General features: G+C 41.4%; 1 protein-coding gene across 7 annotated transcripts in view; it reads right to left on the reverse strand.

Annotated features, from left to right (window-relative positions):
- RERE (arginine-glutamic acid dipeptide repeats) overlaps positions 1-26,666 on the reverse strand; it is a 409,123-nt gene that overhangs the window by 80,225 nt on the left and 302,232 nt on the right. For all 7 annotated transcript variants that reach the window (XM_058552817.1, XM_058552816.1, XM_058552812.1 and 4 more), the window contains one exon: positions 18,044-18,142. In XM_058552817.1, the coding sequence (XP_058408800.1) occupies positions 18,044-18,142 (99 nt within the window). The remainder of the gene's footprint in view (positions 1-18,043; positions 18,143-26,666) is intronic.

Here is a 26,666-nt window from a genome sequence, read left to right on the forward strand (position 1 = left end):
ACATCTGTGCCCATCTTCTTCTATGTTATATGTGGGATGCCTGCCACAGCATGGCTTGATGAGTGGTGCATAGGTCCGCGCCTAGGATCTGAACCTGCAAACCTCGGGCCGCCTAAGCGGAATGTGCGAACTTAACCACTATGCCACCGGACCGGCCACGGGAAAAAATTATTTTTAACTTTGTATCTACTAAAGGAAGACGCAGGAATTCTTGGGAGCACCAAGCATGCTTCCATATCTCAGCCAGATTTATCAGACTCTGGTTTCACCTAATAGAACCAAACTAGGGTTACTAAAAACACTTTCTAAAGCCAAGACAGACTGCACCACCAAAGACCCTGCACTGTCTAACTGTTGTTCCCCCCGGGGTAAAAACTGTTCTTTAGTTGAATTCCAGAACTGATTATGGCACTTCTCTGTTCAAGAAGGTAAAGAGCTCAAACTCCTCAGTATGCCAATTAAAGTGCCCAGTGATCTCCATTCTATCACTCCAGCCTCAGTTCCCACCACACTCAAGTGCTTGGATTAGAAGTTGTGTTCAAAGGGATTCTGAGGTTTCAGTTCAGCTCAGGGGGAGACAGTGCTGGGTGAAACAATGTCTATGATGAACGCAAGAAGAAGGAAGCGGTGGCACTTGTGCTGCCCTCAATTCAACTCAAACCAGGCCCCTGCTGTTTCCTGAAGATGCTCCCAGTCTCCTGCCTCTGTCTCTCCTCACACAATATTCTGTCTGGGGATCCTGTGCAATGTCGCCATGGAGCCGTTCTTGGACTGGACCACATGACTTGGATCCCTGAGTACCTTCACTTACTACTGGTGTGACCCTGAGCAAGCTTACTTACTATCTCTTGCCTATGCTTTGTCATCCTCCTGTGCGCTTCTGTCTTTCTGTGTACCCCACCATGGAACTTCCCACATTCTGCCCAGCACTAGGTTCTGGGCACCCAAATCCAGCACTCCCATTACAATCTTTCTCCTTGAGGTGGGGTGGTCCTGCCTGGGGCCATCTGGCAGAGTCCTTTGCACGTATATGACAGGCATTTAATAAATGTTTCTTCAATGTCAATTCCTATTATCAGTACCTGAACCTTTCAGAATTGGAAGCCTAATTATTTAAATACTGTCATTTCTTAGAGAGAGGATCAATGATTTGCCAAAGGTACAGCCAACTAGTCTGAGCCACAGACTCAATCAGGAACAGGTTTACCAACGTTTTTGTGTTCTACCACCAAACATTAATTACATTACTAATGGGTGGTTTTCTATAGACAGATGAGGAGTTATCTGAGAAAAGTAGAAGTGGAGGGAGGGGACAGAAAGAGAAAAAAAGGAGGAGGAACTGGAGTTTCTTGTTTTTGAGCAAATCACGAACCGAAAAATAACAGGACACAATGGCAGCAAACATTCAGGGGAAACCTCGCATGCCAGCAGCAGGTTTCTTTCCCCTGGTTAATTTAGAGACTGCGCTGAGACCTGAGATCAGCCTTCGTAGCCTTCTCCCAGGCTTGCAGAAGACTCAGGCTGCTCTGACTGCAGGCAGGTTGGGATTGTTGGGACCTTCTCAACACAATCTGGGATGGCTACCAGCAGAAAGAAAGTCTTGTGGTCTAATAAAGGATTAAAGAAATATTCTTTATAATGAGGAAATAATCATCTATCCATCAGGCTCCTTCATGTCTTTTTTATTTTTAATTTTTGCTTTAGGCTCTTAGGCCTGTTTGATAAAACATATTACACTAAGGAAGCACTCACTGAAGAAAACGAAACCATAATGACACCTAAAGGGAACTCTATAGGCTAGACAGGGCCCCCTTTTTGGGTTTAGCCGTAACTTCTTCCCATTCTCTTTCCCCTGGCCAGAGAGAATATTCATCCAAAGATGACTATCTTACCATCCAAAGATGAATAATCTCATGAATGACTACCAGCAAAGGTTTTAACAAGAACTAGATCCTTCTCTTCTAACCTTTCCCCCAAGCCAAAAAGTCATGAAAAAGGTTTATAGAATCTTTTTGGCATTTAAACATCTTGTTATTGTGTCCCTCATACTGGAAAATGCACATCTATGCATGACAAATGCATAGATTTTTACTTCAAAAACAGCTACATGATTTTACTTCCATAGCAAAGTTCTTGTCTCTTCTATGCTCTCAAAAGTTCCTGAGTCCTGAAGGCATTTATCTGGCCCTGACAAGAAGCAGTTTATAGGCAACTGAGACATGACCCCAAAGATCACCAGATGAGGATTAAGTAATTTGAATTATTAGAAAAACATGTATCATTCTTTTTGTTTGTTTTTTTTTTGTGAGGAAGATCAGCCCTGAGCTAACATCCATGCCGATCCTCCTCTTTTTGCTGAGGAAGACTGGCCCTGAGCTAACATCCGGCCAATCTTCCTTCAGTTTATGTGGGACGCCGCCACAGCATGGCCTGACAAGCAGTGTGTCAGTGAGCGCCCAGGATCCGAACCCCGGGCCACCAGCAGCAGAGCACTGCTACGCCACGGGGCCGGCCCCGTACATGTATCATTTTTGATTAGTGACTTGAATTATCACAGGTATTGTTTGCCCAAACTTACTCAGAAGAATTAGTAATATGGAATGAGAAGCTGCTGCTACCCTGAAGAAGCCAGCACTACAGCTACACATGTAGTATAACTAATTTATCTTCTTCATAGCATCTACCTGAATTATTTATGTTAATTCACTTGTCTGTGGTCTCCATTAGAATGCAAGCTCCATGAGAACAGTATGTCCACTCTTATTTCTATCCCCAGAGCTCAGACAGTGCCTAGTACACAGTTAACTGCCTAATATTTGTTGAGTGACTGAGGAAACAAAGAGCACAGTACATTCTGGAGCCAACTCTCCAATCTGCAGTCTCAAATTCTAAATGTTCGTATAGTCACAAAATCCTGCCTCCTCACCACTTGCCTCCACCTTCAAGCTTTATATGTTAATTCAATTAAACTCAATTTAGCATTTAATGAACCCACTGAGCAGTAAGGCACTATAAGAAATGGATTGGCCCTCAAGAAGCACACCATTTAACAGAGCAGCATAGGGGCCAGCCCTCAGTCTCCCTACCCATCAGACCTAAAATGACCATCAAACTTCCTTCCCATCCCCTCCCCGTTACTTTCATCCTGACTCCTACTTCTGACAAGGTACGCTTCACCCTAGCAACCCCCAACTGGCCCCTCATACCATGTCCCTAGAGACCTATTTTCTTTCTCTCTCTCTCTTCTCCAAATGCCCTCATACCCAAAACTCCTCCTCCCTCAGCATCCTCCCATTAAGACCTACACAACCTCTCTCTCAACCCCTCCAAATCACAAGGCCAGAAGTTTAGTTCTGTGTGCATTCTTCGACTTCAACAGTGACAATCCTGTCTGACCACATCATCTACCACCTGCAACTGCTTTTCCTCATCATCATATCAACCAACCAAGCCAGCCTCCTCCCCCTTATTCAGTGACCCTGCACCTAGCTAAAAGGCCCTTTTTCTATCCTATCTTTTGACAGCACTCTCAGGAACATGAAAAATCTTGCCCATAGCCCTTCTAATATTCTGTCTGCATTCACCATTTTTGGTACCCTTATTCTAACCTAGCCATCCACTAGTAGCCAGCCCTTATGACTGGACATCAATGAAAACATCTAAGACATGAAACCAGAAATTTTCTTTTATTTACTACTGCACAGCCACCCTTAATCCCACAAAATCTCTTCTTCTGGATTGTGACCTCTAGCCCCTCAACTCCTCTACCATCTCTGTCCGGGTTCCCCAAGTTCTCTATGCAGCCTGGGACTCACTATCAATTATTTCAACAATGTGATCAATACTACTAGACATGCCTCAGCATCCTGACCTTGTACCAATTTCCTACCCCAATCTTTCAATTGAGGTATGTCAAGGACAGCTCCAGTCCTATCATTGCCAACATTCAAAAACAGGAAACTATTCCTCATTTCCTATTAAGTTAAACATAATATTTAATAAGTTAAACAATATTTATATTGTTTAATATCCAAACCTTTCTCCTCCCTTTTCAGCTATTCCTTTCCTGACTTTGTCACTTTGTCCATCCTTCTGCCCCCAACATAAGAATTCCCTAAGAGTCTCTTCTCACTCTGCACTGTTATCCCTGGCAACCTCATCAGACCCTGGCTCTGCCACTTATTAGCTCTGAGACCCTGAGCAAGCTAATCAACCTCTTCAAGCCCACTTTACTCAACTGTGAACTTTTTCTGTAAACCAGAGAGCTTCCCTATCTCTAGACCTTTATTTCTAACTGTTACATCCACCCACATCTTCTGCAATCACTTCAAGTTCAACATAAACTCTCCTACTCTCCCCTAAAGCAAATATTTCCCCTGGTTTCACAATTTTATTAATAGTATCACCAGCCTCCTCCCTTGTACTAAAACACAAAATCTGAACAGCATCTCTCCACTTTCTCCTTGCTTCCCACCTCCAATCAGCTAGGCTTCTCTAGAGAGGCCACGTCGTATAGTACGTTAAGAGCTGGGCTCTAGAGCCAGGAGACTGAGTGGGAAGCAGGCTCTACAAATCGCTCTGTGACCTTGGGAAAGTTCTCTCTCCTGTCTGTGACCCAGCTTTTTCATCTGTAAAACGTCAACAAATGAGTCAATTCACGTCGAGTGCTCAGAACAACACCTGGCACATAATAAAGGTCTTTCTTTAGGCCTCTCAATTTAGTCTGTCCTCTCGCTTCTCATACCTCTACCTCAGTTGTTCTCAACTTTGGCTGTACATTAGAACTCCAATACCCTAGTCATATCCCAGATGAACTGAATCAGAATCTCTGGGGTGGGACCCAAGTCTCCATTGTGTATGTGTGTGTGCGCGCGTGCACATGTGTGTAAAGTTCCTCGTGTGATGCCAGTGTACAACCAAGGTTGAGAACCACTGCTATATAGAGCTCTCAACATCTCTCATTAGGACCACAGTCCTTACCCAGCCCCATGGTTCTCAGGGCCTGGAATGTGGATGCCTGAGTCCCACTCCAGAGACTGTGATCTAATTGGTCTAGAGTGTAGTCTGGGCACTGGGACATTTTAAAGTTCCCCAGGTGATCCTACTGTGCAGCCATGTTGCAGAACCACTGATTCCCTTCTCTACCCACTTCAATTTGTCCCATGTTACTGCCAGATTAATCTTCAATGATGGTCCCAGTCCTATCACGCCCCACATTCAAAAATATATAATTATTCCTTATTTCTTATTAAATTAAACATAAACTTCTCAGTCAAGAGTGGGAGGCTTTTGAGGGCCGGCCCAATGGCATAGTGGTTAAGTTTGCATGGTCTGCTTTGGCCGCCCGGGGTTTGCAGGTTCAGATCCCGGGCACGGACCTATGCACTGTTCATCAGGCCATGCTGTGGCAGTGTCCCACATACAAAATAGAGGAAGATGGGCACAGATGTTAGCTCAGGGCTAATCTTCCTCGGCAAAAAGAGGAAGATTGGCAACAGATATTAGCTCAGGGGCCAATCTTCCTCACAAAAAAAAAAAAAAAAAGAAAGAGTGGGAGGATTTGAATCAGCTAACTTTTGAATCAGCTATCTCTGAATCATCTATTTCTCTACCCATAGCTTCATTCAAACTGGGCAACCAGCTACTAACCAACAACCCACACTTTTTGATGCCTTCGTTCTTCCATTAACCTCTATCAACTCTGCCTGGTGAGATTCTATCCATCCTTCAAGGCTCCTCTCAAATAATACTTCCTCCTCAGAGCCCTTCTTGATCTCCCTGTCCGAGAGGGAAAAGCAGCATGCTCATCCTTGCAACCCCTGAGGACCCTAGCACACTGCTGGGAGTAGAAGAGGCACTCAAAAAGAGTTTCCAATCGTGTGGCTGCCATCTCCTCTCTAGGTTGCCTGCGGCGACAACGTCCAACTCAAGAGCTCATTTACACCCACTGCCAAAATCAGTCAAGGATGTCACACTGCCAGGCAATTATCAAGGTTAGTGGTGATCCCTGCAGAGATCTTAGCAGTTAAAGAACAAATGCAGTTTATTTGTCTCAAGTCAGCGATAAGTTCCCTTCCTTTTGAATAAGGGAATCAATATTGTTTTTCAATCTTGTTTCTAAAAAACTAAGCTAAATACAAAAAAAAGTCACTTGAATAACAGAACAAACTAACAACGGGAACAGAAGATTCAACTAGAGAAAGAATTATGACAGTGAACAATGCATAAAGGGGTTTCATAAGCATCCAGCAACCCTTGCAATGAGTAGGTGTGGAAATGCAGTGGAATTAAATTCAATATAAGGTAAAAAAAAAGAAGTCCTTCCTCTCTTTCTCCCTCTATAATCCCTGTATAATATTTTTTAAGGCAAATCTAAAGTTGGTTATCCAGAAATAGACAAAAATGTTTGGTTTTGCACTCTAAGAATCCACCACCCGTTTCGTAAAGATATTCATCTGAAGGAGAGTGCCTCCCCTACACAGGCATATCCTCATAACAACGGAATTCTCCAGTGCCTGAAATTATTTCAAACCAGTGGAGGATAATATAACGTGATGCTTACTGCCCCCTCTAAACATGTGAGCAACTGAATGATCCTTCTGAGAGTTCGTCTAAAAGCAAAATAATCTAAGTGGATCCTTGGAATGTTCAATAGGGGTTTGAGGGGGGCAGGGGAAGGGAGATAGAGGGAGAGAGGGAGGGAGGGGAAGGAAAGGAGGGGGAGGGAGCTGATTATAAAGTCAGAGAGTTCTAATAAGGGAGATAAACTACCAAGGTCAGGCTTTTCTGGGGTCGAAAATTTGGCAAGCTGACAAAGAAGTCGAACTCTCTCAAAAGATGATCTGAAAATAATTTTCTAACTTTTGTTATTGCTAAACGATTGGAGAATTTCATTTCTGTGGACTAGACTGAGAGGGAGGATCTCAAATATTCAGCGTTATCTCACTCGCTAAGCTGCTTTGAGAGTTTGGAACAGCTCTACCTGATGAAATCAAGAGTCCCAAGCGGTGTTCAGCTGAGACACAGGGATGGGAACCACAGAGCCCATTGCCTCTATAAGCAAAGCTATTTTATTTTTAGATTAGTGCTTGATGAGTTTTGGGTCCAGGTCAACCAGTTCCACAAACCTATGCTTAATAAGACCTTAACTTCATTTTCTAAAACTCCCCTTTCAAAAATGGATAACTAAGCCTGCTTGGCTCTGTTACCCTAATTAATTAGAGGTCCTAGATGGAAAAAGAAAATGACTAATATTTAGGCTGAACGTGCCTGTCTGGAAAGCAGCTTATTAGCAAGTGTGGGATACTTCCACAGACTTCAGTAACAGTGGCTCCCAGAGAAGATTCAGGGCTGTTAAGAGGAGGAAAGGAACTAGGTAACATAAAGCAGAGCCACTGTTGATGGATCACCCTGTCCTCCCACTCTGGTACAGCCTATAATACTCGTTAACATGCATCTCTGTAGTCTAGAAGGTTTTGTTCTATTACTGCTGATGGGAAAGATTAACCAAATAAATTTACAATCAAAACTTACAAATCAGCTGCAAGGGAAAAGCAAGAACTCTTAGTACTAAAAGGACACGTGAGTGTGCAGGCATACATGTTTTCAAATTTCCTAAACAGAGATGATTCCATTAGCTTCAGATAAAACATCTGCCCAATTTTTCACCTGGGAAGTAAAAGGGTAGGAGTGGGCAGCAGACCAAGACTGGTGTCAGATCCAGATTTCCTGTCAAACACACCTTCCAGCCATTGCCAAGTTCATCCTTTCCCCCTTCCTTCTCCTTTTCTTATCATTTCTTAGACTAGAAAACTAAGACCCAAAGGGAGATCCAACTCCCTTCAAGTCCCAAAGGTGGCTGCCGGCCTGAGGACTGTCATCCAGCCTTCTGACTCCCAGGGCAGCAACGTCTTGACAAACCACCAGGCCTCTTGCTTGTGCCCCACCTCACCCCACCCCACCCCAACAATGAGCCTTCCAGATGGGAAAGAGAAGAACATGACTTATCTTTGTTCCTTCTCCTAGGGCTCAAGTGCCCTGAATTTCAGTCGCGTACTCCATACTCTCAGATGGCAGAGCCATGCAGGACACTGGGCGATGGCAACAAAGCTGCAGTTACTCAGCAGGCCCCGGGGCGTTCTCCTACTTTCAGAATAGAAATCTTCCCAGGATTCTTGGGGTCATCATTTGTGAACATTTAATAGAATGACCCAGAATATCAGAGTATACTCTTAAAAAAAAAAACCAAAAAATAAGCTCTAGACACATACTTTAAATATTAAATATGGTGTTGATAGGTTTTTTAGCCCTCAGGCAATATGGTACAACTTCAATCATTCTGCTCCGTTCTCTTATTTTTTGGTTCTTTTTTACCTGCAACTTTCCTTGCCCCTCCTTACTGGTTCTTTGGTGTACTTATCTGGAAGTTCTTCTGCTTCCTATTGCTGAGATTAACTTCCGGGGTCTAGCCCTTTGCAAGAGAAGAATACATTCCAAAAGTGACCCAATACAGGGAGCACATCCGAGGCGTGGAGGAACCCTGAGAGGAAAAGTATATTACCCACATATCAAAGTCACAAAAAAGACTGCCCAACACAACCAAACAGTCTTAAGAAAGAGATTAGCAAACAGGCCATTCTGCTTTCAACAGAGTGATTGATGGGTTGCATGGTAAGATGGGTTGCATGGTAAGATGGGTTAGTCAGAGGAGCCAGATTAACACTGGGCTATCATCAGAGCCTCCGTTCTTGTTCTCTCTCCCTCTCTCCCTCCCCCTCTCTCCCTCCCTACCCCCTCCCCCCCTCCTCCCTCCCCCTCCCCCTTCCTCTCCCTCTCCCCCCTTCCTCTCCCTCCTCTCCCTCTCCCTCTCTCTGTCTCCCTCTCCCTCCTCTCCCTCTCCCTCTCCCTCTTCCTCTCTCTCTCTCTCTCATACCAGAACACCTCAACCACACATATCAACAACTATTAAGCGATGCTGGCAAAGAATGAGCTTTTTTTTTATTGTAGTCTAAAAAATAAAACCAGAGACAACTGGAAGGGGTTGTTGGTTGTTCCTTCCAAGGGACGCTACTGAGAAGAACAGGGAAGTGTCCAGTTAATTCTGCTGGAGTTAGCACGTGCACTGGCCCTGTGCAGGTCGAAGGAGAAGCCCCTCTCGACTGCAGCAGTGTAGGAGCTCAGTCAAATGGGCCAACTCCACTTAAGTGAGTTGAGGATCTGGGGGAGAAAAGAGCCTCTACTAGGTTTCTCTTTTATTCTGCCCAGCGAAATACTATTTTCTGATAATCAACCCTGCTCCAGGACCTGGGCCAGGTTCTGGGGATACAAGAAGAATTAAACTGTAGTCCCTGACCTCAAGACTTCCTAGTATAGTATGGAAGCACCCATATGAACATGCCATCACAACTCAGCAGGGCAGACCCCCAGTCTCATTAGCACTTAGCTAACATACTGGGTATGTCACTTCATGATCTTGTTTTAATCTACCTTCCCCACTGGAATGGCAGCTTCATGAGGACAGGGAATTCTGTCTGTTTTGTTCACTGCTGTACCACCAGCACATAAAATGGTGCCTGGCAGAGTGTTAATGCTCTACAAATATTTGTGGAATGAATGAATGAATTTCAACCAGTAATCTAAAATCAGAACTGAGTAAGTAGCCTAGTCAACAACATAAAGGGGTCATCCTATCTTCATGTTCATGTGGTCGACAATAACGGAGAACAGGCCAGCTTGCCGCCTGCCAAATGCAAGAAATGCAGAGCTGGAGAGACAGTCCTGGGCCTGAATGCTAAGTTGGTCAGGCCAATTGCAGAGACTATCTTTCTCCTTTATGACCACCAAACATATTCTGCTTCCTAACACCTCAGTACTTTGCTTTAAATATGTGGAAAGTGCACTGGAATTCACCCATATAATGGTACTTTGGAAAAATGTCTTAAAGCAAGTGCTGAAACATCAGTCATAAGTGTCATTTAACAGCAAGCAAGGTGCTGGGGGAAGAATAACAAAACACTACCGGGAAATATAAAAAAACAGGCTGGCACTCTAGTGAAGGTAGGAATTAGGGGGCTACTCAGGCCATCATTACCTCTGCCTAAAAAGAGACTTTAGATTGGAGACAAGTACGCCAGGAGATAGGAGATAGCTTTAAATGAGTTACTTCCTCTCATTGCAGGGTTTCCATTTTTTTAACTTCCTTTTTCCTTCCTCCAACCCTGAATTCCAGTTACCAGGCTAATATAATATTTTTCACATGTGAAAATGTAAGCCTCCCATGTCACTACACATAGAGTGTTCCATGCATATCCATTAAAACTGACCCTAGTTCTGTTGCTAAGAAACTGCAGAAGGAAAGGGTTTTCCATCCTCTTCATTTATAAAATAACCACTTTGTCTAGAGGAGAACAAATGCAATCTCTCAAGTCCCCTTGTGTCTTGTTCTCATTTTTTAAATGAACAGGGAAACATGATAGAGAATGGCTAAAAGTGTACGCTAGCTCCATTTTTTTTTACACGCCCTTGAAAATAAGATGGAAAACATGGTTTCAACAACCCACTGCCCTAGCATTTATTAATCTTTCAAGCTGAAAATTCTCCACAACGCTCCCCCCCTTCAGGCACAAATGAAAAATGTCCCATAAAAATTACTCTTTGATTTTAAAAGATTATCCTGAGCAGCATGGAGTAATTTAGGGTACGCTTGTATTCAATGTGGGGTTACTTCCCAGGTCTCTGTTATACATTGCCCCAAGGCCTGAACACATAACACATGCACAAACACGCACATACACATGCAGCCCCAAAGAAGAGCACAATTTATTGTTGGTTTTTAAAAAAAATACCCAAAATTAGGACTGGGGATAAGGAACTTAAAAAACACACTGGTTAAAGAAAATGAGAAAAAGTATGACCTTGTTTAAAAAGTAAGAGAAAAACAGGCAAACTAACTTTGACCACAGTATAAAGAGGAAGCCTACTGGCGGTTACGTGCGCCGGCTCCGCTACTGGCGGCCCGGGGTTCGGATCCCGGGCGTGCACCGACGCACCGCTTCTCCAGCCATGCTGAGGCCCTGTCCCACATACAGCAACTAGAAGGATGTGCAACTATGACGTACAACTATCAACTGGGGGGCTTTGGGGGAAAAAAAGAAGGAGGATTAGGCAATGGATGTTAGCTCAGAGCTGGTCTTCCTCAGCAAAAAGAGGAGGATTAGCACGGATGGTAGCTCAGGGCTGATCTTCCTCAAAAAAAAAAAAAAAAAGAGGAAGCCTAGAAAGCAATAAAGCCACGTACATGAAAGCCAAGGTCACAGCTGAATTTGTAGATTTAACCCAGAGGCAACTTCTACTGACATGAAATACTGAAATAAATATTTGAAGTCTCTCTCCTCTTCTAATGCTTGGTGTATCTCATTTACCAAAGAATTTTAAAATGCATTTCTCTTTACAGCTTGTTACACAGTAGAATCTTTCTGAAAACTAATTGACAAAATTGATTGTCTTACATCAACTTTTCTGCACACATAATTGATTTTTAATTCACTGTCTCATTTCCAAAAGGACTTGAAAATAAACTGCACTCTACCCACACTATCGACTTCTTTAAACAAGGGTTTGATTCAAAGGCAGATAGAAGTCAATCATAGGAAAAATAGTTCAATTTCACTAATATTTGAAACATTAGGCAAATTTTACCTGAATCTACATTTTCCTTTTTTAATAGTAAGGACTGATTTTTACCATGGACCATAATACAAACACATAACATGAGTAATATGTGTATTACTTATGTGTAAATAATATGACAACATTTATAGTTCTCTTATTTTTCCTACTCTCATGTCTAAGAATTAAGTTGTTCATAAGAAACAGTACCAATTTAGCTTAAAATTAGAGGAAGGGTAATCAGTAGAGAGAAAAATCTACTTCAATTCAATTTAAAATTTACTAAGTACTTAATATGTGTTGCACTAAATACAGCACGTCTATATTTCGAGTTAATAGCAAAGTTTTCCAGTGAACCGTAAAAATTTTCAGATTAAGATTTCTTTAGAAAGTAAGAATTTCAATGTTATGATTCGATTTACATAAGTTTATAATTACAGAAAATGACGTATGTACATGAACCAAGACCTGAGAAGAGCAGGAAACCATGAGATGGTGGTGAGGTTTCAAGTTCCCTTTAATGTTTTAATAATGATGTTCTAACAATAGGGTAAAGTCGCATAAAGTTTACAAAAGAAGAAGAAAATGAATGGATTCATTAGATGACCTACAGGATCCTCCCATCATCAACATTTTTTGAATGACTATACAAAATGCTCAACAGCTCCCAAAATTTTACCATTCCTAAAATGAGTATCATATACTTAAGCCTTTCCCTGTATTGAAGATATAAAATTTAAAACTAAACACCAAGATTATGGAGATCATAAACCCATGTGATGATACTGCAGGCTGTGGGAGGCTCTCTTGCCCCTTGTCATTATCCCCCTCTCCCCTTTCACCTCCACAACCTCCTGCTGCTACAGGACCTTGACTGTGGTTCTGCTGTGAATGCCATTTTCTACAGCTGCCACACAAACAGTAAATAATATTCATTATATTTTTGCCCCACTAAGCAGCTCTGTCTTGTGACACATCCAGATGCCTGGCTTGAAAAGAGTGAATGATGTGTTTTCTCAAGCAGACATTCCAAAAAGGGCATAACAAAGGCATGTGAAGATGCTGCTGGGGAAAGACACCAGCGAATACCAGTGTTCATTCCGTGTAAGTAATGCATTGACCAGCCACACGGGTTCACTGGATTACAAACATTCAGAAAATTAGTTCGCTGTGTCATGTCAATTTTGAAAGAAGGATTTTCATTTATATTCATGATAAACTGAGTTTTAAATTGAAGGAAGGTTTAGATGTTTTAAAATTTATGAATTTGTAAATCCATGTACATGGCCAGTTAAGGTTTATCACCACCACAGATTAACTATTTTTGGATAAAAATTTCAGAGGTTATTTGTATCCAGGTTATTCACCTCAATGTATTATATCAAAACTGGTATAAAATATTTAAGAGAAAGCATATTTCAAGATAAAAGTTACAGTTACCCGAGATGAAATGGAAACACTCTGCAGGAATATCGTAAGCAACAAAACCTTTACCTCATGCAACACCTGGACTTTTGCTGAAAGGTAATTCAACATGAAAATAATTTCTAAAACAAACATGGGCAATCAGATGGGAAGCAAAGGGTGAAATGCATAGCTCAGTGGAGCACCCAATCTTAAACCTTGCAAGTCAGGCCAAACTCCACAAAGAAAATGCAGGCCCTGAATTTTAAAAGAGAATTCAATTAACATCCCCAGTATTTCCATAATCAACAGCTGAATGCTAATTAAGAGCACAGCATCAAGCAGCAATGGAATCCCAGTGCAATAAGCAACAACACAACAGCAGCAAGTGCTACCTTCCGCTCGCATGCATAAATAAACAGAATTAATAACTATGCGAGCATGGAAGGGTGACAATCTGTTTCGATTAGGTGTAGTTCAGCCTGGGGCCTTTGTGTTACATTTAAATGTGTTCATCATGTTTAATTAAAAACCTAATAATCTAGGGTTTCAGTTTTTTTTTAAAGTTCTGATCTGTATTTCCTCCTCTTTCTCTTCATAAGTTCTACTAATTTGGATGGCTTCCTGAAAAGGAACGATATTTTTAGCGTGACCGAGGTGAAACTGGTTAACCACCACTGTGGTTCTCAAGTGCAGCAGCCAGCCGTTTACTTTGGCTCCCTCCTGGCCATACCTTGGCATTTAATAAGCTTCACGCACTGACCCAGCACTTCTTCAAAAGTGCTTCCCTGATCTGACTTGATTTATTTAGCCTGAAAGGCTTTGCCATGAGCTAGCTACAAAGGTGTTTCTCACAGTCACTCCACTAAAGCAGAGTTCATGTGTCACTATCTGGCCCAGAATTTGACAGAAACTGGCACAAATCTGGCTGCAGTTCAACAAGATTTAAATTATCTCAGTCCGAAAGCAACTTCAATAAGAAATACCATATCCATACGTACACAAACTGCCAAAGGAATTACTGAGAGAAAGTGTGAAATGAAAGGCCCTCTATCATGTAATTTTGAGGCCTAAGATCTCAAGAACTAGTGATTCCATGACCTAGGAAGAAGAAGTTGGGTGATATTATTATTATCAATAATAATTTGGGAGCTTTTTCTAAAAGCAAAACTTTTAAGGTCAGCTTTGGATGCATATAAGTTTTTCTCTTTGATGCTGATGGATAATTACTAACTATTTTAAGTTTTAAAATGCTGGATTAAGGACGATCTTAATTACAGTCATACATTGCTTAACGACAGGGATACACACTGAGAATTGCATCCTTAGGAGATTTTGTCGTTATGTGAACATCATAGACTGTACTTACACAAACCTAGGTGGTATAGCCTACTACACACCTAGGCTATATGGTACTAATCTTATGGACCAAGGTTATATATACAGTCTGTCATTGACTGAAAGGTTGTTATGTGGTGCATGACTCTATAGTGAAGAATCTTTAAAAACAATAATCTTGAATTAAGAGTTGTCAATATTCCTCAAGCCCCTCATAGGTAGAGACATTATTCTCTACCAGGCATTACTGTCACCATTAATAAGTCCTCACTCTTAATAAGTTTACAAACTAGGAGGGCAATCAACTCAGAAATAAAGACTGTGAGGAACAAAGAGCTGGTGACCATGGTGCAAAAGCTAGCATGAGGAAGCAAAGGATTAACTGCCAATAAATGATGCAAACAGGAGGTGCAGTTCAGAAGAGGGAGCGAGCACTGTGGGATGGGCCGGAGAACTGAGCTAAGCCTTGAAGAATGAAGGGTTAGGATTTGCACTCGCAAGAGAGATTAGTCTGTTCAGGGAGCACTGGACCTGCAAGAGCCAGGAGGTCCACGAGCTGCCTGTTCACAGCACAGCCAGGGATTCACACTGTCAGACGCTCATTCTACCAACCCTCTCACACACGGTGTTCAACTCATATAAATGCAAAGGAAAACAACTTCATTGACATTGCTGTAGTTAGATCAGACATTGGGTAGTTAGATAAACTGACATACTGGAGGCAATGAAGTTTAAAAATAACTAGAATGTCCAAGTAAATAGAAAACTGAGAGGGGAAAAAAACAGAGGTAGGCCGATGTACTTATTTTAGTTGGGACACACTTGTTTTGCTTATTCCTGTGAGTCCTGGGGGAGAAATTCAAAGAAGCAGGGGGCACAGACACACAGCCCAAACCAGGCTAGGCTCAAGAGTCTTGTGGGTTCATGTGCCTCGCTGCCACATAAAACTATTCAAAGATTTGATTTGGATACATTCATCAGAAGCTCCCTTCACCTATCAATTATTTAATCCCTCTCTCTCATTCACTTCTGGGGTTTTAGAAAGTGAAGCTTACCCTCCTATAAACAGGGAACCGGCGGATCCCTCGGCTCTGCAAGTGCTGGATGACTGCCAAAATATTCCTCAAAACTTAGACTAAACAAGAAGCAAACACGACGAAAACGAGCCCACACCGACCAGGACTTGTGCAGGTGAGGATCATTCTCCTGCACTCAGTGTGCAGCACTGTGGAGTCAGGCTTCCTCGTTCAAAATAAAGCCAGGCTTTTTCCAACCTAAGACTCTCCCTTTCATCCTACTGTCTGCTAAGGGTCCCCACATAGCAGCAGTGGAGACACAGGCCACGTTGTGCCCCATACAAGCAAGAGCTGCAAGAAAAGGAAGCCAGCTTTCTTTTAAGCAGGAAGAGCTTTCTTTTAAGCTGGAATTTTAAAATTCCAGAGGGACTGGAAGGTCAAGGGAGAAATAAAGGGAGAGGGGAGAGAGTCATGGCTAGTGAGGAACTGAGGAAGCATGAGTGTGAAAGGAGGGACAACGCGGGAGGAACAGGAAGGCGGAAGGAGAGGAGAGACCAAAAGGAAAAGGAGGCCGACAGAAGCTCAAGAACTGAAGGAGAATAAGAATGAGAAGTAACTGTCATGGTACATCTGTGCTGTCAAGGACCAGTAGATTGATTTCATTTTACACATAAGTACCATCCTTCTCATCCCCATATGTCTTTCTTCCACAAACGCTTTTCGTAGAATTTAAAATTTTTATCAATCAAATCTCTTGTCTCTTTCTCACATAAATAGGTCTACGGTAAAAAACAACATCAATATGACTTTTCAAAACAACTGAATTTAACATTTTTACTTTGGCCATTGTCTAGAACAATAACAAATGTTTATTTAAGATGTTTCCATTTCTTTACTAATCATGTAAGGTTTTTAAAATTTTAATTTCAAAACAGCAACACCAACCTCATCATAAGTCTGATAATCAAACTGAGAGTCTTAAGGGATTATTCAAGAAGCACTCTATTACCAAACCTTTGAGGGCCATTTTCGTCCATCCCTGTGCCTCCTAGTTTTTTCCTCATTCCTCTCAATCCCTGTCTGCCTTCACCCATAGCCATTCCATAAACAAATTCTCTTGGCTCCACCTTCAATATATATCCAGGATCTCACCACTTCTCACCACCACTGCTGCCACGCTACTCAATCACCAGTCTGGGCCTGGACTCGCACAATAGCCCCCAACTCTCGACTCAGCAGCCAGAGTACGCCCCACCGGCAGAGTCACTCTTCTGCTCAGAATCAGCTCATGCAGAGCAAACAGCAAGGTGCTGACCAGGGGTCCACAGGCCACACCTGATCTGCCCCCTGCAGCATCCCCTCCCCCAGCATCCACCTCTCCTACCACTCCCCCTGCCCCCACATTCCTGCCTATTTTGTGAACATGCCAGGCCTGCTTTCACCTTAGGGCCCAGAATTCTCTTCCCTCTGATATCCAAAAGACTCATCTCCTCACTTCACTAAGGTCTCTGCTCAAATGGTACTTCCCAGCACTCTCCTGAGCCCTCTTACACAGGCAGCACAGCATCCCTGTGCAGGTTATTCCTGTCCCATTCCTCTGCTCTATTTTCCTCAGCACGTGTACCACCACTTGACAGACAGTGATTTACTGGTGGCCTCCCCTCTTAAAACATAAGCCTTGTGAGGAGGGACCTTCTGTTCTTCCTGATACGGCTCCTAGCACAGCAGCCGGCACATAATAAACACTCAAATATCACTGAAGAAACAAAAGAGCAGGGTCGGGAACGCACATAAAATTTCTAAACACTCTTTCTTAGCATATTTTAAAACACAGGCGAGGAACTTACAATCAATATGTGTATTAGTGCCAGCCTTCATCTTAATTTCATTCAACCTAAAGGGCAAACGTCAAGCGGTAACACTCATTTTGAAGACTGTATTTGCAAAGGCACAAGAAATCTGTAAGTCTTTTATAGCAATACCTTTCAAAAGTCACAAGATGGGGATACAACATCATGAAAGTCTGTCTGCTGGGATAGGAATCCATAGGTTTGCAAATCTGTATTTGTGGGTTCGTTTCTATCTCCCCACATAATGATGAATGGGCCATAACGATAGAATGAATATGTATGTAAGATCTGTATTTAATCAAGTCTATGCTTCCTGCTTTTGATTAATGTCCTTCTGCAGGTTAGGGATCCTGCTAGCCCTCAAAATAAAAACAGGTCACCAGCCCCTTTCTAGGTTACATATCAAATGGTTTTAATATGCTTGTCTTAAAACAGGGAGGTATCAAAAGTTAGCTTGCACCAAAAACAAACCAACCAACCAAAACTAACTTTTTTTAAGAGTAACTATCAATTTCTTCTCTCTTTCCATGAAACCTGGGAAAATCTTTCCCATTGTCTATGAAACCTAAGCTTACTAAAATCAAGTCTTTCTGTACAATTATAAGGCTTAAAGGCTCCTTCCCTTGACTGATGGATGCCATGGACAGTATGTACATGATGGAATCTTTGGAATGAGCCTCTTTTCCCCCAAGTAGCAGGGAAGTCACACAGTGAGAAGCAAACACCTCGATGACCCAGACCACAAGGCAAACTCCCGTACGAGCTCACCACTTCATCCTCGGTCCAGCACTTTTCGATCAGCTTGGGCACAGGCTTCTTCACCAGGCGCTGCAGGGCTTTGCCAGCATCATAACTGCTTTCATGTAGCTAAAACAACAGCAATAATTTTAGTTAGTTAATTACACCAAATAAAAGAACTGGAAGCAAATCAATAAAAGGGAAGCCCTGCATTTACGCTCTCTAATAGAAGAATCATGAAATGGGAATATAGACTCACAATCATTTTAGTGAGCATGATAATTTGCTCTCATCTAACCACATCTCCAGTTCCAGCTACTCTGGGAGAGGGAGACAGGTAAGGTAGAGAACGTTTTAGCAATAATAGAAATAGGATTAAGAATAAGAAGAACAATAACAAACATTTATTGAATATCTGGCCTGGAACAGTGTTAAGCACATTCCATGCACTCATTATCTTCCTTAATCCTATGAGGAAGGTATTCTCTTATTTAATCTTATGGGGTAGGAACTACTGTCACCTCATTTTACGAATGAGGAAACAGAGGCATAGAAAGGTCAAGTAAAGGTGCTCACCACACTAAGCCAGCAGGTAGTGGAGTCAAGACTCAAACCCAGCCAACGGGACCCCCACTCTTGTCTCACTGGCCCCAAAGTGGCCTGAAGACATGCTAGATTATGATCTTTTCCTTAAGCATTTCTTAAGTCTTTCAACCGTAGTAATTTCACTAAGAAATATTTCCAGTAGGTAAAATATAAGAGCTTTTTAAAGAAATTAATTCTGTAACAGTATACTAACTTTTGAGGACATATGAATAAAGATGCTGGTTTATCTACACATTCCTTTTAGGATCAAACTTCTCTCTTGTCAAAGCTAATGAACTTTTCTCACTCCATATCCTTTTAACCCTGGGCAGTGCCTGGCACCACTTACCCCTCCCTATCTTGAAGATACTCCTACCTTGGCTTCTGTGACCTCATCCACTCCTCGCTCCTGAATCTCAACTTGCAGACAAGGGAGAGAAATAGCAGGTAGAAAGATCCTCTTGCTCAACCTCCCCACACTGTGGCTATCCCTCTAAAATTCTCACTGGAAATCTGCCTTTCATTTACAGATCTATTTCTCTGACACAACAATCTGTTTTCGCTAAGACTTGTATCTCCAGTACCTAACACAGTCTGTAGCATAAGGTGACACAACAGAAATACTTGTTAAATTAATAAATAAATGCCTTAAACTACTGTCCCTAGGTAGACTCGACCCAAATCTAAATTCCAGTTTATTCAGATTCATTCAGTCTATGCTGATGGAGCCTCTTACTTTCCAGGCAACATACGAGACCCTGGAGATACAGCAGTGAACACAATAGGCAGAGGATCCCTGCCCTCACGGAGCAGACATTCTGATCTTCTCACCGGTGCTTCAATTCCTTATTTGAACAATTCGCCAGCATTTGCTGAACACTCAGTACAAATAAGCCAGCCCGGGTGGTCTAGTGGTTAAGACCTGGTGCTCTTACTGCTGCGGCCTGGGTTTGTTTCCCAGTCAGGGAACCACACCACCTGTCTGTCAGTTGTCATACTGTGGTGGCTGCGTGCTGCTGTGATGCTGAAAGCTGTGCCGCTGGTATTTCAAATACCAGCAGGGTCACCCATGGTGGACAGGTTTTAGTGGAGCTTCCAGACTAAGAAAGACTAGGAAGAAGGACCTGGCCACCCACTTCTGAAAAAACTAGCCATGAAAACGCTATGACAGCAGCGGAGCATTGTCTGATAGAGTGAGGGAAGACTAGAGGATGGCGCAGAAAGACCAGGCAGGGTCCCGCTCTGCTGAACACAGGGTCGCGAGGAGCTGGAATCGACTCGACGGCACTAACAACAACAACAGTACAAATAAGGTACAGATCTTAGTAAGTCAGTCTTTATTTCCAGGAAACTCACAAACTCGTGGGGATACAATACATACAAGATGACAAGATCAAGTAGGCTGTAGTAATTACTTTCACCTAGGTGTAGGCAAAGAGCTATGGAATCACAAGAGAAGAGAGCCCTGTGCTTCTTCTGTTGAATAGAAGACTCCTAAGAAAGACGTACAGACTGCCTTCCTAGCAACTGCCCCAAGGGTGAGCATAGAGTAAGCCTGTGATAAACATGTTGAATGAAATAAATATTTGAAACATACACAGCAAGTCTCTCTTTTAACTATTCAACTGCTATTGGAAGGGATATCACAAATATCCATTTTCATTGCTCATTCAGCAAAACAGAAAGTACTGCAAATTAAAATTTTCTGAGTATTCTCACAGTTTAAAGGACCCCAATTTATTTATGTTTTTTTGTGTGTGTGAGGAGGATCAGCCCTGAGCTAACATCCATGCCAATCCTCCTCTTTTTTTTCCTGAGGAAGACTGGCCCTGAGCTAACATCTATTGCCAATCCTCCTCCTTTTTTTCCCCAAAGCCCCAGTAGATAGTTGTATGTCATAGTTGCACATCCTGCCAGTTGCTGCATGTGGGACACGGCCTCAGCATGGCCGGACAAGCGGTGCGTCGGTGCGCGCCCGGGATCCGAACCCGGGACGCCAGTAGCGGAGCGCGTGCACTTAACCGCTAAGCCACGGGGCCGGCCCCCCCAATTTATTTTAAATCCAGACTGTCGAAGGAAGTCCAGGCTATATTTAAATTATAACAATAAGTCAACTACTTTAAAACAAAACACCTACAACAACAATCAATGTTGAATCCTGCTTTGGTGGTGGCACAGTCTGTTGGGGGGAGGTATTAACTTATTTATTTTTATGACATTCATCATTAGACTATTTTAAAAATAAAATAGTATACTATAAATACTATACTAAATAAATATACTAAATGCTAAAATAAAATACTATAATTTGCAAATGTTTGAAAACTGTCCAATCTAGCCTTCTTTCAGAAATATAAAAAGATAATAATAAAATTAGATTTTCATACTTTGCCTAATATCCAGAACACATAGATATTTGCCAAGTTCTATAACACAGTGAGAGTCTATAATGAGAGCTTAACAACGTGGATCGGAATTAAACAAAAGGAAAAGTTCCATGCCTATTTTTTTAAAAGCACACATTTTAGTGATAATCTGAAATCAATTCAAGTTGATCAAATCATAAATTCTTAATAAAAAGCTCATGGTAAATTAACAACATTTTATAAGAGATAATTGTAGTATATGGCGTAATTACAAGGAGAGGGATGAAAAACTACAGACTTTGGAGCCAGACTATCTGGATTCCAATTCTAGCTCTATTACTTAGTAGGTGTGTGATCTTGGGCAAGTTACTTAACCTTTTTGGGTCTCAATTTTGTCATCTTTAAAAATGAGTATAATAATATCCACCTCTTAGGGCTATTGTGAGGATAACATTAGAAAATACTGTAAATTGCTTAGAACTGTACCTATTCTAAGTATGCTAAGTAAGTATGCTAAATAAGTGTGGGCTATTTATTTCTAAAAGTAAAGAGAAAAAAAATAAAAGAAGCAGTTTCTACTCAATTTTCATCAATTTTCTAGATTAGAGAGTAGCCTTTGCAGAGATATAAAAAAAATTGTTAAATTATAAACAAAAACCACTTGCATCTCATATAATTACTCATGTTAATCATTTATAAAATCTGATTAAAACTCTGGTATAGTATACATAAAAAATTAAAAATTTTAAATCTTATATGGCTGATAATAGGAAATTACTCATAAGAACACATGGCCCGTTCCAAAAGTGAATTGCCGAGTGAATGAAGTTAAATCAAACGTCATTAATTCCTATGACATTCCTGCCTTTTGGTGAACCAAGGAGAGCTTTAAAATAATAGCTGGAAGAAATGTTGTGAACACCTTGTTGAACTTGTTGTGGTTGTTTTATTAGAGGCTGGCTACTGCCTGCATGATGCCACTCAGTGAAATTTCTAGTGAGGTGCTTATTAGAGAAAGAGGCATTTTCCCCTAAATACTTCTCAGCATTCACAATTTCTTTACAAATCTTCATCTTAGATCCCACTTTCCCCTGAAGAAGCTGCTGCAATTCCTCCTACTACTTTGTTCTCTCAATAACGGGTAATTCCCTTCTTTCGTTTGATCCACTGTCTGCCTGTCCTCTTAAAATATTCCTATTCCTGACCTTTACATGATATAAACCCAATAAATATTTAGAGTGTCTACTTCTCCCACCCCTATACACAGACACATTTGAAAAGTAGGAGTGGCATTATTTACCAACAGTGATGAAATATTTATTGAACAAATGAAGTCAGGATATTATTGTGCTGCCATCAATCATTCATAAAGGCTAGCACAAAAGCTGAGTCAAGGGGCTGGTCTGGCACACCCTCTTTCCAGGGAACCAAAAGGAACCTTTCTAAATAGTCACCTTCTTCTTAACATTACAAACACTTATTCCCACTTTCCAGGAATCTTGTCTGAGAAAATTCTGAGAGCTTTACATCTCTAAAGAAATACTTTGATCATATTTTATTAAAGATATACTTTTAATATACTAAAAGTTATGGCCCACATAGCTTCACAAGAATGAAGATTATCTTTTGAACATTTTGGGAAAATCATTGGAGCTCAGGACATCCTTCATTCCTTCCTCAAGTATTTACTGAGTGTTAAGCTGTGCCAGACACTATCTTCGGTGATAGGGACAGACACAGCTGTGAATAACACAGATTAAGGACTTTCAGAAAGGTAGGGCTGAGAATGGTGTAACCTGTGAGAATCAGTTTAAAGTGTGACACATCTATCTAAACGTCACATCCAAACTCTAGGGACCTAAAAGTTTGGGTTCTACCTTCTTTGCTCAATATATCATGTGTAAGTAAACTCTTCTTAAAAGAGGTTTGTTTTCTAGACGATTATGAAGAGTTCTTTTCTTCAGATTGGGGCCAATATAATGCTTGAGGAAGAGTTAACCTGAGTGTTTCAACTGTATTCCTCGTGCAAATTAGAGTTAGTAAGTTTACCAATGGCTATCTTAAATCTCTAAAAATTGTCATTAAAAACATTCCCCTCCTATAAAGCACCAAGCTCTGAAGGACTGAAACAATTTCATCCTGTGAAAAACACTATGTGGGTTTCAAATTTTAAACACCTGATCACAACCACACAGATACATCTATATAGTCAGTAAATTCAGTGCAATATTACTAAGATAAAAGGTCCTTTAATGTGAATAAGATTTTCCATCATTTCCCTAGAGAACACTGTTCAAAGAAATTTCAAGAGACAGAGGGAGGAAAAAACCCCAAATATCTTATACCTTCACTTTGTAGCTTTGGAAAAGCAATTAAAGCAAGATAAGTAAACCTTTCTGTCCATTCTGCAGCCAAGCCAGGCTGGTAAAATCTGGGATTAAATGCAGTTTTAATGTAGAGTATAGACAGCTGTACCATTTTGGAGCTACTGGGAAAAGATCATTGCAAAAAGCAGGGACCAAGATATAGCATCTTTACTCAACCAGCGTCCAATCTTCACAAGCTACTGGTGGGAGAAGCACTTTGATCTGACACTATCCCCATCACCCTGTCAGCCACCAAAGCAGGATGTCCTTCAGCAGAAACCACTCTTTTGAAGTTCATCATCACAGGGTGTGTGTGTGTTTAATCCAATGATCAGGGAAGCACGTACTTGTATATCCGTTGCTGTCACGTCACTGAACTACAAGTCTGCACTTCCAAACTAGTAAAACTTGTCTTTCCCTAAACCACAGGTCAACATCTGGGGAATCTGATAACAAAATAGTGATTCTTCACCAATCCACTAGCCTTTTGAGTCACTCCATCATGGAACTATCCCTGTTTTGCTGTTTTCCAGCAGTCTCTCATCTGGTTCCCTGGGCTTGCTCCACATAACCCTCAGCTTGTGTTCTTTCTTTCGTTTTTGGTTTGTTCATAACAAAAGAGCAAACGAGAACTCTTCTCCTATTAGGTATCCAGCCCTGCTCCACCAGGCCTTCTGGTGCCCATGAGATCCAGTGGGATGTCCCAGCTTCAGAGGCAGGTTGCTCACAACACATTCTCTTTGCCTTCTATTCATTCAATAAAGAGTTACTGAGCAACTCCTTAGGCCAGATACTGTGCTAGCAACAACCGTCAAGAGTGAACTAGCCAAGTGGACTTGGTAGGTGATTTTGGTGCTACAAACAATAGTAGCTTCTCAGTAACAAACTCTTGGTGTGGTTCCACTGTAACAAATGTAACCGCTACAGTGAATCACACAGAACCAAAGACACTGTGCCATATACACCTGGACATATTGAGCCAGCTGCATACAAAGCTCTCAACGACTCCAGGTGCTCAGAGCCCCTTCTACATAAACCATCCTGCAGTCAATGCCTTCTGCAGCCTAGGGAATACAGCTAGGAGTCGAGGCAGGAGACAGAGTCTTGTTACCAGCTTTGTCACAAACCAGCTGAGTTGAGGTTTTCGTCTATCAAATAGGCCTAACACCACCATCCTTCAGCGGTATCAAAGAACCATGGAAAGCATTAAATGAGACACAATGCAACAAGATACTCTGAAATGTCAAAGAGCTATAAACTATATGGTGGTATCATCATGGGTAGTAATATTTTAGGTAGATGGCTCTTACCTAAGACTGTTCAAACCACCAGAGGTTCAATAGAGCCTAAATTGTATAGTGCTGGTGACTATACACACATCCTCAATTGTCTTGTTACAGCCTCTGACCTCTCTGTGATCAGCAGGAAGAAGGATCATGACACAAGAAAAACACATTTCTGCATAACTGCCCAAGTTAAATCTGCTACTCTCACTCTGCCTGACAAATCATTCCCTGCTTATTACTTTCTATAATTTAATATATATAAGTGCCTTACTGGCAAGCTTTTTGAAAGAATAAATAATATTTAATGACTGCCTACAGTTTAATTAACTCATGATTGAACTTCTCATGGATTGCTATAAACATTAAATTATACCCTTCCTCAAAGCTGTCACGGATGGAAATCTTGTTTCAAGGTTTAACTCGCCTGTCTAAACAATTCTGAAATTTCAGCAAATCTGTATATTGTACAGAGAGGTGAGGGAATCAACTTAATGCCTGGTTATAAAGTATGTTATTTTATAGAGCAAGGACAAGGTCTTAATTTAAATAAGATTGAAAATGTGCACATGTCCGAACACCTCATTTATATTACAGCAATCATTAAACATCTCAGGATCTCGGGCAGTCTTATTAGCATAAACTCTGAGTATTACCACAAGGTTTCAAGTTTCTACTCTGGCTTCTCATCTTAGCTGCCATTTTCTGTCTGCGTGATGTTGCAAATAAATTTTTCCTTTTGGCATGGCTCAGCTGTCACGCACCTCTGTTCTATAATGAACCCATGAATTACATCTCCCTGCTCTGACATCTCTGGTCTCACACATCAAAATATTGTTCTTCAATTGTAATTTATAACTTAATTTAAATGTCCCTTTTACTGTGACCTTTTTAGATCAAACGGCATTGCATCTGGCAGTTTCTACTACACCAAAGCATCCTTTTGCAATTATAGCCATTATAATAACTGTAGAAAAAGTCTATCTGAGTTAGACTGCATTCACACTAAATATTAAATAATTGCAGTCCATTAAGAACAACAATTAGATTTCAAAGTCTGTTGCTCTGCAAAATACAGTTTATTTGCAAGAAACTGCCAAAATAACTTAGAAAAAAAACTGGGATTTGGAATAAATCTTAGAATTCTTCATGTAGGTTTAATTATTTCAACCATTAACATAAATGAGAAAGACCTTGCCAAAATCTGTCCAAAATTTTAAAATTTTTTTCTCATAATTCATAATTCACAGATGTCAATATATTTTCATTCATATCTCCATCACCAGTGACCTAGTACCAAGCTCAAAATATTATACATATATACATTAAAAAACTAGAATTAAAACGAAAAGCACAATGTTTATTTTTGTTTGGCTACTGTCACTCCAAATAATGCTATTTAAGCACTAGAGAAGCTAAATTTGTCTAAATATTCTTCTGGGAGCACATTTTAGACACAATGGCAAAGAGACAGAATTTAACCGCTGAGAGTAAGGGTTGAGGGAAAGATCCACTTAATTGTCAGAAGGAAAAACTCAGTCGCTGAACTAACTCTCCCTCCAACACTCTCTGAATCAATGTTCCAGGAATCACGCCAGCCTCTGGAGTCACAAAGGAGAAAGGAGGGGGACCAACGTTCGTCGAGCATCACATGCACTGGAACTGTACTGGGTCTTCATGGTTTCCTCATTCCTCACATCACTCTTATGGCAAGAGCACTAAACAGGAGGAAACAAAACTGAGAGGCTCAGGATCTTGCTCAAGGCCATTTCCCCAGCAAGCAGCAGAGCGAGGGTTCCAACATAAACCCAAGTTCTAGGAAGAACTCTAGACTCAGTCTCTGCCCAAACACCTATACCCGAGCAGCTTAGCCCTGGCAATCCGGTGGGTCCGATGGGCTCTGGGACTTCTCCAGCTGCAATGACACAGCAAGTACACTGCCTTCTCTTCACTTGGGGGTAGGAGTAGGTAGGCAGAAGGAGGGAACCAGCAGTTCAGAAAAGAGGAAACACACACTCACAAATAAAATAACGAAATAAACGCTATCATTAAA

The sequence above is a fragment of the Diceros bicornis genome, chromosome 13, assembly GCF_020826845.1.
Source record: "Diceros bicornis minor isolate mBicDic1 chromosome 13, mDicBic1.mat.cur, whole genome shotgun sequence".
Taxonomy (NCBI): Eukaryota; Metazoa; Chordata; class Mammalia; order Perissodactyla; family Rhinocerotidae; genus Diceros; species Diceros bicornis.